This window comes from Cnephaeus nilssonii (assembly GCF_951640355.1).
Source record: "Cnephaeus nilssonii genome assembly, chromosome: 14".
Taxonomy (NCBI): Eukaryota; Metazoa; Chordata; class Mammalia; order Chiroptera; family Vespertilionidae; genus Cnephaeus; species Cnephaeus nilssonii.
Genome location: NC_137085.1, coordinates 73,065,856 through 73,078,252, shown reverse-complemented (window position 1 = coordinate 73,078,252; position 12,397 = coordinate 73,065,856). Strand labels below are relative to the sequence as shown.

At 38.2% G+C, this 12,397-nt stretch overlaps 1 protein-coding gene across 6 annotated transcripts in view; it reads left to right on the top strand.

Annotated features, from left to right (window-relative positions):
• Positions 1–12,397, top strand: part of FANCC (FA complementation group C) — a 272,848-nt gene that overhangs the window by 208,962 nt on the left and 51,489 nt on the right. For 5 of the 6 annotated variants that reach the window (XM_079789833.1, XM_079789832.1, XM_079789829.1 and 2 more), the window contains one exon: positions 3,799–3,963. The exons of the other annotated variant lie outside the window; for it this stretch is intronic. In XM_079789833.1, the coding sequence (XP_079645959.1) occupies positions 3,799–3,963 (165 nt within the window). The remainder of the gene's footprint in view (positions 1–3,798; positions 3,964–12,397) is intronic. 6 annotated transcript variants of the gene reach the window in all.

The window sequence follows — 12,397 nt, the reverse complement described above, 5'->3', positions numbered from 1 at the left end:
ACAAAAAGACTAAGAGATGAAACATCAAACAGAAGAGATACTGCCCAGGAAGTTCAATATCTAAAAAATTGGAGTTCCCAGAAAGAGAGAACAGAGAAAAGAATGGGTAGAAATCATCAAAGAAATAATTCAAGAGAACTTTCCTGATTTAAAGTCCACTGAGTGCTCAGCACAGTGAATAAAAGTAAGTCCATTGCAAGATACCTCATTGTGAAACTTCAAAGAGCATATCCAAAGCCTCGAAGGGGTAAAAACAGGACTTAGAAATATAAGGATTAGAATTCGTAATAGCATGGGACTTCTAAAGAACAACACTGAAGATAAAGGACAGCAGCACCACACTTTCACACTTCTGTAGAACAATTATCAGAATTGTATACTCAACTGAAGAATCATCCAAATGTGAGAGTAAAATAAAGGTATTTTCAGACACACTACATCTCAAATACTTTACCTCTCCTATATCTTTGCCTACATAAGAAGAATGAACCAAGAAAGAAGATACGGGATCCTGGAGAGACATGCAGGAAATTCGCAGGATGGAGATCCCAAGACAATAACTGCACTGTGGGAGTCAAAAACAACCTGTCCAGAATGGAACAGGTCAAAATGTTCTAAGAAAAGTTTATTTAAGAAGATGAAAATGGTAGAACTCAGATATGTCTGAATATATTGCAAGAAGGGTATACATTTGGGTGGAAGTTTGGGGTTAAAATAATCATTGCAAGGAAAAATAAGCAAGCAAGCCAAATAACAAGTCATTAAACCCAAGAGAAACAGCATTGATATTAAGGAATGAGTTGGGCTTCCAAGATCAGAAAATGGGGGTGGGAGTGCTCTGCAAAAGCTACTGTTTTTCATAAGCTTTGAAAACTGTTTGACTATTTAAAACAGTTGCATCTGTAAGTTTGATAAAAATAAAAAAATAAGTTAAAAAGAATATCCCAGACTCTTCCAGTAGTCTACAAAAGCCTGACTTCCTCAGGCCCTCCCACATGCACTGTGGTCTGACAACCTTGGCCTCCTTGCTATATTCATTGCCTTTACATTTGCTTTGTATCCGCCTGCAACGTTTCCCTCTCAGATATGTACATGGTTTGTTCATACATTCCCTTCAGATTTCTGCTCAAATGTTCCCCTCAGTAAGTCCCTGCCCTCCTTGACCCCTCAGTGTGCTTTGCTTTTCACCGTGGCACTTGATATCATCTGGCATTTTATTCTCTCCATTACTAGACTTTGTCTTTGCTCTTGTGTCTCGAACACTTGCAAGCATCCTTGAATATAGTAAGTGTACAGCACTAAATGCACTAATTTAAAAACTAATTCACTGAAGAGGAAACACAAGTGGGTAACAAACATTAATAAACTAGAAAGTTATCAGGAAAGTGCACATGAAAGCAATGGGATAATTTTGCCCAGATTAGCAAGAAATAAAAATACTGATAATAATATCACTGGCAAGAGTGGAAAAGTAAACTGGTAGTCTTTTGGGATGCAATCTACTACACAGATATTTACATGAGACACAGGTAGGCACAGCAAAGATGGGGACCCCTGCAGCAGGGTTTATAATAGTGAACAATTGGAAGCAAGCTCAGTGCCTGTAAATAAGGACATTGTTAAATTATAGCACTCACACACTCTTTTAATAATAGGCGGCAAGTAAAATGAAGGACAGCTGTAAGTTCTGTGATTCCATTTGTATTTCACAAAACATAAGATTTGTGATTATATATTCCTAGAAAAACATCTAATTGCATACATTTCAAACTTTCATTCTATTGATCTCTAGTTCTTTTCTTATCTATTTCTTGAGCATCTAGTATGTATACGGAGTTGTCCCTATATGCTAGGAATAGAGCAGTGAGCAAAATAGAAAAAAATGTGCCTGCCCTTATACAGCTGATGTCCTAGCAGGAAGAAACAGACCATGAACACTAAACAATCAGATACATTATAGTACTCTGAAGAAAAGTAAAACAGGGTGAACAAACCGTGGTCAGCAAACTGCAGCTCACAAGCCACATGCGGCTCTTTGGCCCCTTGAGTGTGGCTCTTCCACAAAATACCACAGCCTGGGCGAGTCTATTTTGAAGAAGTGGCGTTAGAAGAAGTTTAAGTTTAAAAAATTTGGCTCTCAAAAGAAATTTCAGTCGTTGTACTGTTGATATTTGGCTCTGTTGACTAATGAGTTTGCTGACCACTGAGATAGGATGTACACAGTGGGCTGGGAGGGCTCTTGCTATGTTAAACTGTTGTCCGGTGGAGCTTTCTGCTCTAAATTTGCACTGTCCAATACTGTAAGCCATTAGCCTCATGTAATTGTTGAACACAGAGGAATGGGATTTTAAATTTTGTTTCATTTAAATAAATTTAAATTGCCACATATGCTGATTGCTTCTATATTGGTCAGTGCATTTGTATGGGATGGTCAGGGAAACCCTCACATGAAGCAGCATTGGAGCTCAGACCTGTATGACGTGAAGGAGCTAGCCACGTGTTCCCACAGGACCTTATCTGGTGTGGGTGGAGACCTGTACGGCTGGAGCAGAGCAGGCAAGGGTAAGAGTGGAGGAAATGAAGCCAGAGAAACAGAAGGGGCCCACCATAGAGAGCTTTTGTGGCTAGAATGAGACTGCTTATTCTCTGTGTGAGTTGGGACGCCATTGCAAACCTTTGAGCAGACAAGGGAAGTGATCTGCATGTTTATAAAGATTTGCTGGAACTGTTCTGATGATAAACCGTGGGGGATAAGGCAGAAGCAGGAGAAAGTTAGGAGGCTCCAACTGTAACACAGACTGGGAGTGATAGTGAATTAGAGGGTAGTAATGGAAGTGTTGAGAGGTAGTCAGATGAATAGACAGTATTTACTGCTGGATCAGATAAGGGGCATAAGAGAAAGGGAGCTATCAAGAATGGACTTCAAGGGTTTTGGCTTGAGCAAATGAGACAGGGAGCACAGGGTAAGAGAACGTTTGGGGAAGGAATGGTTCTGGTTTGGGCAGGGTAACTTGGAGATGAATATGTGGGTCCCAGAGCACATTGTCTGAAACATTGCTGAAGGTAGAAATGACAAAACTGCAGCTGTCCTACTTTGGGTACATCACAAAAAAGCAGGGTTCTTTGGAAAAGATGATAATGCTGGGGGAAATAGCAGGAAAAGAGGAAGGCCAAATACAAGATGGACTGATTCCATAAAAGAAGGTATGAGTAACAGGAGCTGAGCAGGACTTTTGAGGACAGGGCATTGTGGATACTACTCATTCATAGGATTGCCAGGAGTCAGAGCCAACTCAATGGCATTAAAACGTAAGTTGGACACCGGCCAGTGTGGCTCAGGGGTTGAGCATCGATCTATTTACCAGGAGGTCACGGTTTGGTTCGATTCCCAGTCAGGGCACATGCCCCGGTTGCAAGCTTAATCTCCAGTGGCAGGAGGTAGCCAATCAATGATTCTCATCATTGATGTTTCTATCTCCCTCTCCCTTCCTCTCTGAAATCAATTTTTTAAAAAGCATATTTTTAAAAGATTAAAAAAAAAACACAAATTAGAGGTGCCCATAGTGAGTTATGCCAAAGTCCTGAAAATAAGTGATGTTAAAATGAGAACTGCAGACGGGGTTTCTTTCTAGAGAAGTGAGTACAAAAGAGTGTTCACAGATGGTATTAGGATAGTCCTCTTCATGGCGGGGCAGAGCAGTAACCTGTCATCAGCCTGTTCAGCAGGAAGATGTTTACATGTCTTTAATTATCTGTGGCTCTAAGATTGGCTAATTATTTATTTTATTTACTCTGTAGAATGGCTCCTGAACGAGTAAGGTCCCTATCACGAGTTTGTATCCCACTTGTTACTCTGTCTGATTTTGAACCACTGGTGGAAGCTCTGCTCACCTACCATGGCCATGAACCTCAGGAAATGCTCTGGCCTGAGTTCTTCGATGCTGTGAATGAGGCCTTTTTGCTGTAAGTGATGTCTGTTTATCCTCTCACCCAACCTTGTTTTTCCTTTTCTTAAATTCTGCAGTATGTTGGAAATATAGTTTTCAGATGTTTAGGTCTCTTTATGTTCTTAAAATTATTAGGATTCCAGTGAGCTTTGTTAATATGTGGGTTATATCTATCAATATTTATATCATATTTGAAATTAAAAGAAAACTTTAAAATATTTTATTTCATTTAAAAATAACAAAAAATTAATTACATGTTAACACAAATAGCATATTTTTATTAAAAACAATGACCTTTTTGCTTAGCATAATACTCTCCAGGAGCAAACTAAGCCAGCCAGAGAAAGACAAATATCACACAATCTCACATATATGTGGAATCTAATGAAGAAAATAAACTGATAAACAAAACAGATCCAGAGACATTGAAACAGGCAACAGACTGACATATTTCAAAAGGGGGGTGGGATGGGAAGAGATTAAACAAAGAACTTTTATGCATATATGCAAAGCCCATGGACAAACAGTGCAGGGAAGGCCTGAGAGGGAGTGGCAGTGGGGTGGAGAAGGTCAAAGGGGGGAAAAAAGAAGACATTTGTAATACTTCTATAATAATAAAAGCATAATATGCAAATTGACCCAACGGCCTAACAGTGGAATGTCTGACCGGACAACCTTCCGGACGAAGCTGGAGCTGTGAGGGCCGAGGCAGCCAGGGCTGCGAAGGCCTACTCTTGCATGAATTTTGTGCATCGGGCCTCTAGTTCAATAATAAAGTTAAAAAACAACAATGACCTTTCCCAAGCAAAATGTTGTTTAACAAGAGTGGCATTGTTTACATTTTTGTACATCTCTTTTATTGTCTAACTTAAAAGAAGATAGCTAGGTTCTCATGTATGTTTCTGAATTCTGTCTGGTGTGATATGTTGTCTTGGTTGAAGTATATGAAGAAAATCTAGCCTCACACAGACATATAGTTGGAAAAGGCAGTATTTAATAGATATCTCAGAACACTGGATATTCTCCTTGCACCAAAATTTGAAAATGGTGTTATTGTTTTTAAGTTAGTTGTAATGTAGAATATAAAATTATATCAATGAGCTTTTTATACTGATTTAAAAACCTACTGGTGTTTTGCACTGTTAGTGGGTTTTTTGTCCAAGCAGGACATTGTAGCTCTGTTCATGGTTCATTGGGAAAATACTGGTTCATTGTTATGCAGATGTCCCAAACATTGACATGTTTTGATGTACAGTATCAAAACTTACATTAATTAATTTCTGTCACCACTAGTCTCATCAGGAATGTCTTTAAGTATTGGGAAGCTGTCAAGCTCATGTTGACAAAAATAAATTTTCTAAGATTCTAATTTCTTTTTTATTATTGACAGTATTCCCCCTTGTCCCCCTTCCTTTGTCCCCCTCCACTGAGCCCCTACATCACCCCAGGCCTTCACCACACTATTGTCTATGTCCATGGGCAGTGCATATAAGTTCTTTGGTTAATTTCCTCAAATTTATCATTGGCTACAAATACTGAAGTTGTTGTACTTGAAGTACTTAGTGTTCATTAATTTTTGAGAAAGATGTGCAAATACTCAAGTCTAAACAACCATTGTTTGTCTGCCAGCTATTCTTGGAAATTTCCATTTTAAAAAGGCTAGTCGATCTGGCAGCTCAAACACTTGTGCAAGTGCTTTTCCTTTAGCAACCACCATTTTTTGTTATGTAACAAGTGCTTTATGCATACATTTTCTTATTGCAAAAGGACCACCACCTTCATGTCACTTAAGTACCATTTCTTCTTTGCGGTGAGAACATCTAAGTTCTACTCTCTTAGCGACTTTCAAGTGTTAGTTCAGTATCGTTACCTATAATCACCATGCTGTACTAGTACATTGCGTCCCCAGCACGTACTCATCTCATACATGGAAGTTTGTATACGCTTTGGCCAACTCCTCCCCATTCTCCCAGCCTCCAGTTCCTGGTAATCATCATTCTAGTCTGTTTCTATGAGTTCAGATTTTTTAGATTCCACATAGTGACATCATATAGTATTTGTGTTTCTCTGTCTGCCTTAATGCCCTCATAGGTCTATCCATGTTGCCACAAATGAGAGGATTTCCTTTCTTGAGGCTGAATAATATTTTATTGTGTATACATATACATGTATATAATATAGATATCACATCTTTTTTTGTCCATTCATCCATTGATGAATACTTAGGTTGTTTCCATATCTTGACTATTGTGAAAAATGCTGCAATAAACGTGGGAGTTTAGTATCTTTTTGATATCCTGTTTTCATTTCCTTATTGTATATGTATACTATATGCCCGGAAGTGTGATTTTTGGTTCATATGGTAGTTCTATTAAAAATTTTTTTAAATATTATTTTTATTGATTTCAGAGAGGAAGGGAGAGAGAGATAGAAACTTGAATGATAAGAGAGAATCATTGATTGGCTGCCTCCTTCACGCCCCCACTGGGGATTGAGCTCACAACCCAGGCATGTGCCCTGACTGGGAATCGAACTATGACCTCCTCGTTCATAGGTTGATGCCCAACCACTGAGCCATGCCGGTTGGGCTATTTTTAATTTTTGAGGAACCTCCATACTGTTTTCCATAGCAGCTGCACCAGTTTGCATTCCCAGTAACTGTGCACAAGGATTTGCTTTTCTCCATATTCTCACCTTCTCAGCATTTGTTATTTCTTGTCTTTTTTATGATAGTCATCCAATAGTCATCAAATAGAAGTGAGATGATATCTCATTGTAGTTTGATTTGCATTTCTCAGATGATAAGTTATGTTTAGCACCTTTCATGTACCTGTTGGGCATTTATTTGCATGTCTCTCTGTAGAAAGGTCTATTCAGTTACTCTGCCCATTTTTAATCAGATTGTCTTTTTTCTATTGAGTTATATGAGTTCTCTATATATATTTTGGATATTAATTCATTATCAGATATATGGTTTACAGATATTTTCTTTCATTCCTTAGGTTGCCTTTTATAGAAACTTTTTGCTCTGCATACAGTTTTTAGTTTGATGTAGTCCCACTTGTTTATTTTGGCTTTTGTTGCCTTTGTTTTTGGTGTCAAATCAAAAAAATCATTGCCAAGACCAATGTTAAGGAGCTTATCCTCTATATTTTCTTCTAGGAGTTTTATGGTTTCAGGTCTTATATTGTGTTCTTTAATCCATTTTGAGTTGATTTTGCATATGGTATAATTTTAGGATTGTTTTTGTGAAAAATTGAGTTAGAATTTTTATTGGGATTGCATTGAATCTGTAGATTGCTTTGAGGAGTATGGATATTTTAACAACATTAATTTTTCCAGTTCATGAGCATGGAATGTCTTTCCATTTATTTGTGTCTTCATCAATTTCTTTCATCAGTGTCATAGTTTTCAGTGGGCAGATTGTTCACCTCCTAGATAATTTTATTATTTTTTATGGAATTGCAAATGGAAATTTTTTCTTTATTTTTTTCAGATAGTTTATTGTTAATGTATAGAAACAAATTTTTTTTGTCTCTTGATTTTATATCCTACAACTTTAATGAACTTGTTTATTATAACAGGTTTTTATGGATTCCTTAGGATTTTGTATATATAATATTCTGTCATCTAGAAATAGAGACAGTTTTACTTCTCCCTTTGAGAACTGAATGCCTTTTTTTTTCTCTTTCTAATATCTCCAGCGAGGTCTTCCAGTACTATGATGAATGAAAGTAGTGAGAGTAAGCATACGTCTTGTTCTTGATCTTTGAGGAAAAGCTTTCAGTTTTTCATCATTGAGTGTGATGTCAGCTGTCAGATATGGCCTTTATTATACTGAAGTACATTTCCTCTAGACCCACTTTGTTGAGAGTTTTTATCATGAATGGATGTTGAATTTTGTTCAGTGTTTTTTGCTGCATCTTTTGAAATGATATGACCTTTTTATTCTTAATTTTGTTAATGTGTATCACATTGATTCATTTGCAGATGTTGTACCATCCTTGTATGCTAGGAATAAATCCTTCTTGGTCCTTAAATTAGGTTCCTGGACCCAGTGTGTGTGTGTAGGCTTCCTCACAACAACAAGCAATTTTCAGACACCAACAGGGTGTCCAATAATTCAGCTCAATTTTGACACTATACACCTGGAGATTGCATCAAATTCCACAGGTAAATGTCTCAATCCTATAAGAGTGCCCTCCACTTCAGATGCTAATCACAAACCCAGTTTGTTATTTGTACTTCTGACCAACCAGCTATAAATTGGGGGTTCCGCTAATGCCCTATATATAACGCAGGATACCAATCACAGGTCCAGGTTATAACTTATACTTCTGACTAACAGGCTATAAATCAGAGGTTCTCACGACCCCTACTTGGTTTGATTAATTTGCTACAATGGCTCACAGTAAAATATTTTCTTCAGAAATTACCAATTTATTATAAAAGGATATGACTCAGGAATAGCCATGTGGAAGAGATGCATGGACAAAGGGTACAGAGCTTCCATGCACCTCTCCAGATTCCATTCTCCCCAAATCTCCACATGTCCACCAATCTGGGAGCAATCCTTTTGGATTTTCATTAATAGGTATAATTGATGAAATCCTTGGCCATTGGTGATTGCTTCAACCTCTGGCCTCTCTTCCCTCCTGGAGGTCAGGGGGATGGGACTGAAAGTCAGATCCTCTAGTCAGATGGTTGGTTCTCCTGGCAACCAGCCCCCACCTGTAGGTGAAATCCAAAAGTCACCTCATTGACTTAACAAGAGAAACCTTGACAGCTCTCATCACTTGGAAAATTTCAAGGGTTTTAGAAGCTCTGGTCAGGGCCCCCACAGGTTCCTTGTCTGATCTATGTGTTACTTAGAAGTATATTATTGAATCTCCATGTCATTGGGATTTTCAAGTTTTCTTTCTGTTGCTCATTTCTAGTTAATTCTGTTGTGGTGTGAGAGAAGACTTTGTTTGATTTCTTTTCTTTCAAATTGATTAAGGTATGTTGAGTAGCCCAGAATGTGGTCTATTTTTGGTGAATGTTCCATGTGAAGCTTAAGGAGACTGTATATTCTGCTGTGGTTTGATGAAGCAATCTGTAGATGGCAGATATATTCAGTTATATCTCAACTATGATAGTGGATTCATTTATTTGCCTTTGTGATTCTATTAGTTTTTTCCTCATATAATTTGACATTCTGTTGTTAAACATGTACAAGTTAAGGATTTTCATACCTTCTTTGAAAATTGACCCCTTTATCATTATTTAATGAGCTTCTTTATTGCTGATAAGTTTTCTTGCTTTGTTTAAAATTTAATATCGCTACTTTTGCTTTCTTTTGATTAGTGTTAGCATGGTATATTTTTATCCATCCATTTATTTTAATCTATGTGTGTCTTTATATTTAACATGGGTTTCTTGTAGACGAGGTATAGTTGGGTCTTGTTTTTTAATCTACTCTGTTAATCTCAGTCATTTAAAAAATATTTTATTGATTGATTTTAGAGAGAGAGAGGGAAGGAGAGAGAGACATCAATTTATTGTTCCACTTATTTATACATTTATTGGTTGATTTTAGTTTGTGCCCTGACCAGGGACTGAACCTACAACCTTGGTGTATGGGGACGACACTCTAACCAACTGAGCTATATGGTCTGGGCAAAATACAACTTTTTATTTTGTCTTCAGGTAGTCCCTCTTTGATGTTCTTTATGTAGATCTGAGTTTCTGACCTATATTATTTTCCTTCTCTCTAAAGAATTTCTTTTGACATTTCTTGTAAGGCAAGGTCTACTAGCAACAAATACCCTCAATTTTGTTAGCCTCTGAAAAATCTTTATTTCTTCTTCACATTTGAAGAATAGTTTTGCAGGGTACAGAATTCTACATGGTGCTTTTGCCCCCTTTCTTAGCACTTTAAATATTTCATTCTACTCTCTTCTTGCTTACATGGTCTGAGAAGTTGGAGGTAATTTATGTTTACCTCTGTATGTAAGTTTTTTTTCTTTTGGCTTCTTTCAGGATTTTTCTTTGTCTTTGATTTTTTGTTGTTGTTGTTGTAGTTTCAAAATGATATGCCTCGGTGTAGTGCTCTGGCATTATCCTGCTTGGTGTGCCATCAGCTTCCTGGAAGTGTGATTTGGTATTTGACGTTAATTTGGGGAAATTCTCGGTCATTGTTGTTTCAAATATTTCTTTTATTCCTTTCTCTTTCTTCTTCTGTTACACCCATTGCATGTATGTTACATCTTTTGTAGTTGTCCGCATTCCTTGATTATTCTATTTTGGGGATTTTTTCAGTCTTTGTTCTCTTTGCTTTTTGGTTTTCAGGATTTCCATTGATAAGTCCTGTAGTTCCGAGATTCTTTCCTCAGTCAAGCTACTAGTAAGCCCATCAGAGGCATTCTTCATTCCTATTACAGTGTTTTTTATCTGTAGTACTAGAGGCCCAGTGCATGATTGAATCATGCACGTGTAGGGTTCCCTACATGTTTTCGCTTTCAATCACGGGGGAGCTGGGTGCCTGTCCGCTGGTGCACCAGGCCTTTCAGAAGCCTCAGGCTCAGCGGAGGCTTCCGAAAGGCCTGGTACCGGAGCAGACAGGCACCCAGCTCCCCGGCTTTTGATGGTCTGTGGTGGGATGTGAGCTCGCTGCCCCAGAGGCCCCTTCTGTTCCGCAGCACAGCCATGGCGCAGACGCTGAGCTCGCACCGCCGCTGGCGACGCGAGCTCAGCGTCCTGCTGGCCCAATCGGCTACCCCGGCCACCCCGAGTCCCGCCCCCTGCGCCTCCCGCTGGCCCAATCGTGGGCGTAGCGGAGTGATGGTAATTTACATATTACCATTTTATTAGGTAGGATATTTTGGGGGGTGGATTTCCATCTTTCTGCTTACATTACCCATCTGTTCTTATATATTGTCTGTTCTATCTGTTAGAGCCCTTTGCATATTAATTACAGAGGTTTTTTTAAATAATCATGACTAACATTTATTGATTGCTTTATGTTTCAGGAGGTGTTCTAAGGGTTTTTCATGTAATATCTCATTATAGCTTCACAACAATTCTATGAAGGAGTTACTTTTTTTTTAAGATAAAATACGTATCTAACATTATGTAAGTTTCAGGTGTATAGCATTATGTTATAACTAGAGGCCCGATGCACCCGCGGTGGCTTGGCCCTTGCAGCCGCGGTGGCTTGCCTTGGCCCTTGCATCGGTGGCTTTGTCCGGAAGGTTGTTCAGCTGTCTGGTCTAATTAGCATATTATGCTTTTATTATTATAGATGTGATATTTGTATACTCTACATAGTGATCACCACTATAAGTCTAGTTACTATCCATCACCAACATTTGATCATCTTTACCCATTTTACCTACCCCCAAACTCCTTCCCCTCTGGTAACCACCAATCTGTTCTCTCTATCTGTGTATTGTTTTTGGTTTTGGTTTGTTCAGTTATTTTGTATTTTAGATTCCACATATAAGTGAAGCCATGGTATTTGTCTTTCTCTGTCTAACTTATTTCACTTAGCATAAACCCTAAAAGTCCATCCATATTGTCGCAAATGGGAAGATTTTCTTCTTTTTTATGGATGAGTAGTATTCCATTGTGTGTGTGTGTATGTGTGTGTATCACATCTTCTTTATCCATTCATCCATGGGTGGACACTTAGGTTGTTTTTATATCTTGGCTATACTTCAGTGAACATAGTGGTGCATATATCTTCTCAAATTAGTTTATTTATATTTTTTAGATAATAATCCAGAAATGGAATAACTGGATCATATGGTAATTCTATTCTTAATTTTTTAGGACTCTCCATACTGCTTTCAACTCATAAAACTCAACAACAAAAAGACAAACAAACCAATTAAAAAATTGGTGCTCAGCCAGTGTGGCTCAGTGTTTGAGTATAGCATTATGTTATAACTAGAGGCCCGATGCACAAAATTCGTACGAGGGGCTTGGCCCTTGCAGCTGCGGCAGCTTGCCTTGGCCCTCGCAGCTGTGGCTTTGTCTCTGAGACCAATGAACCAAGAGATCACTGGTTTGATTCCCAGTCAGGGCACCTGCCTGGGTTGCAGGGTTGTAGGGGGCATGCAGGAGGCAGCCAATGGATGAATCTTCACTCTCATCGATGTTTCTATTTTTCTATCCCTCTCCCTTCCTCTCTCTCTAAAAATCAATAAAGGCAAAAAAAATTTTTTTAATTGGCAGGGGATCTGAATAGATATTTTTCCAAAGAAGGCATACAGATGGCCAATATGAAAAGCTGTTTAACACTACTAATTTTCAACAAAATGCCAAATTTCTAACCGAATTATTAAATTCTTTGAAATATCTTGTCAGTTTTCAGGCATGGTAAACATCCTTAAAGAATGTGGAAAATATATAAAATACTCCAAGTCCACTAAAGTAAACCTGGACAAATAGGAAGATACAGTGTTCTT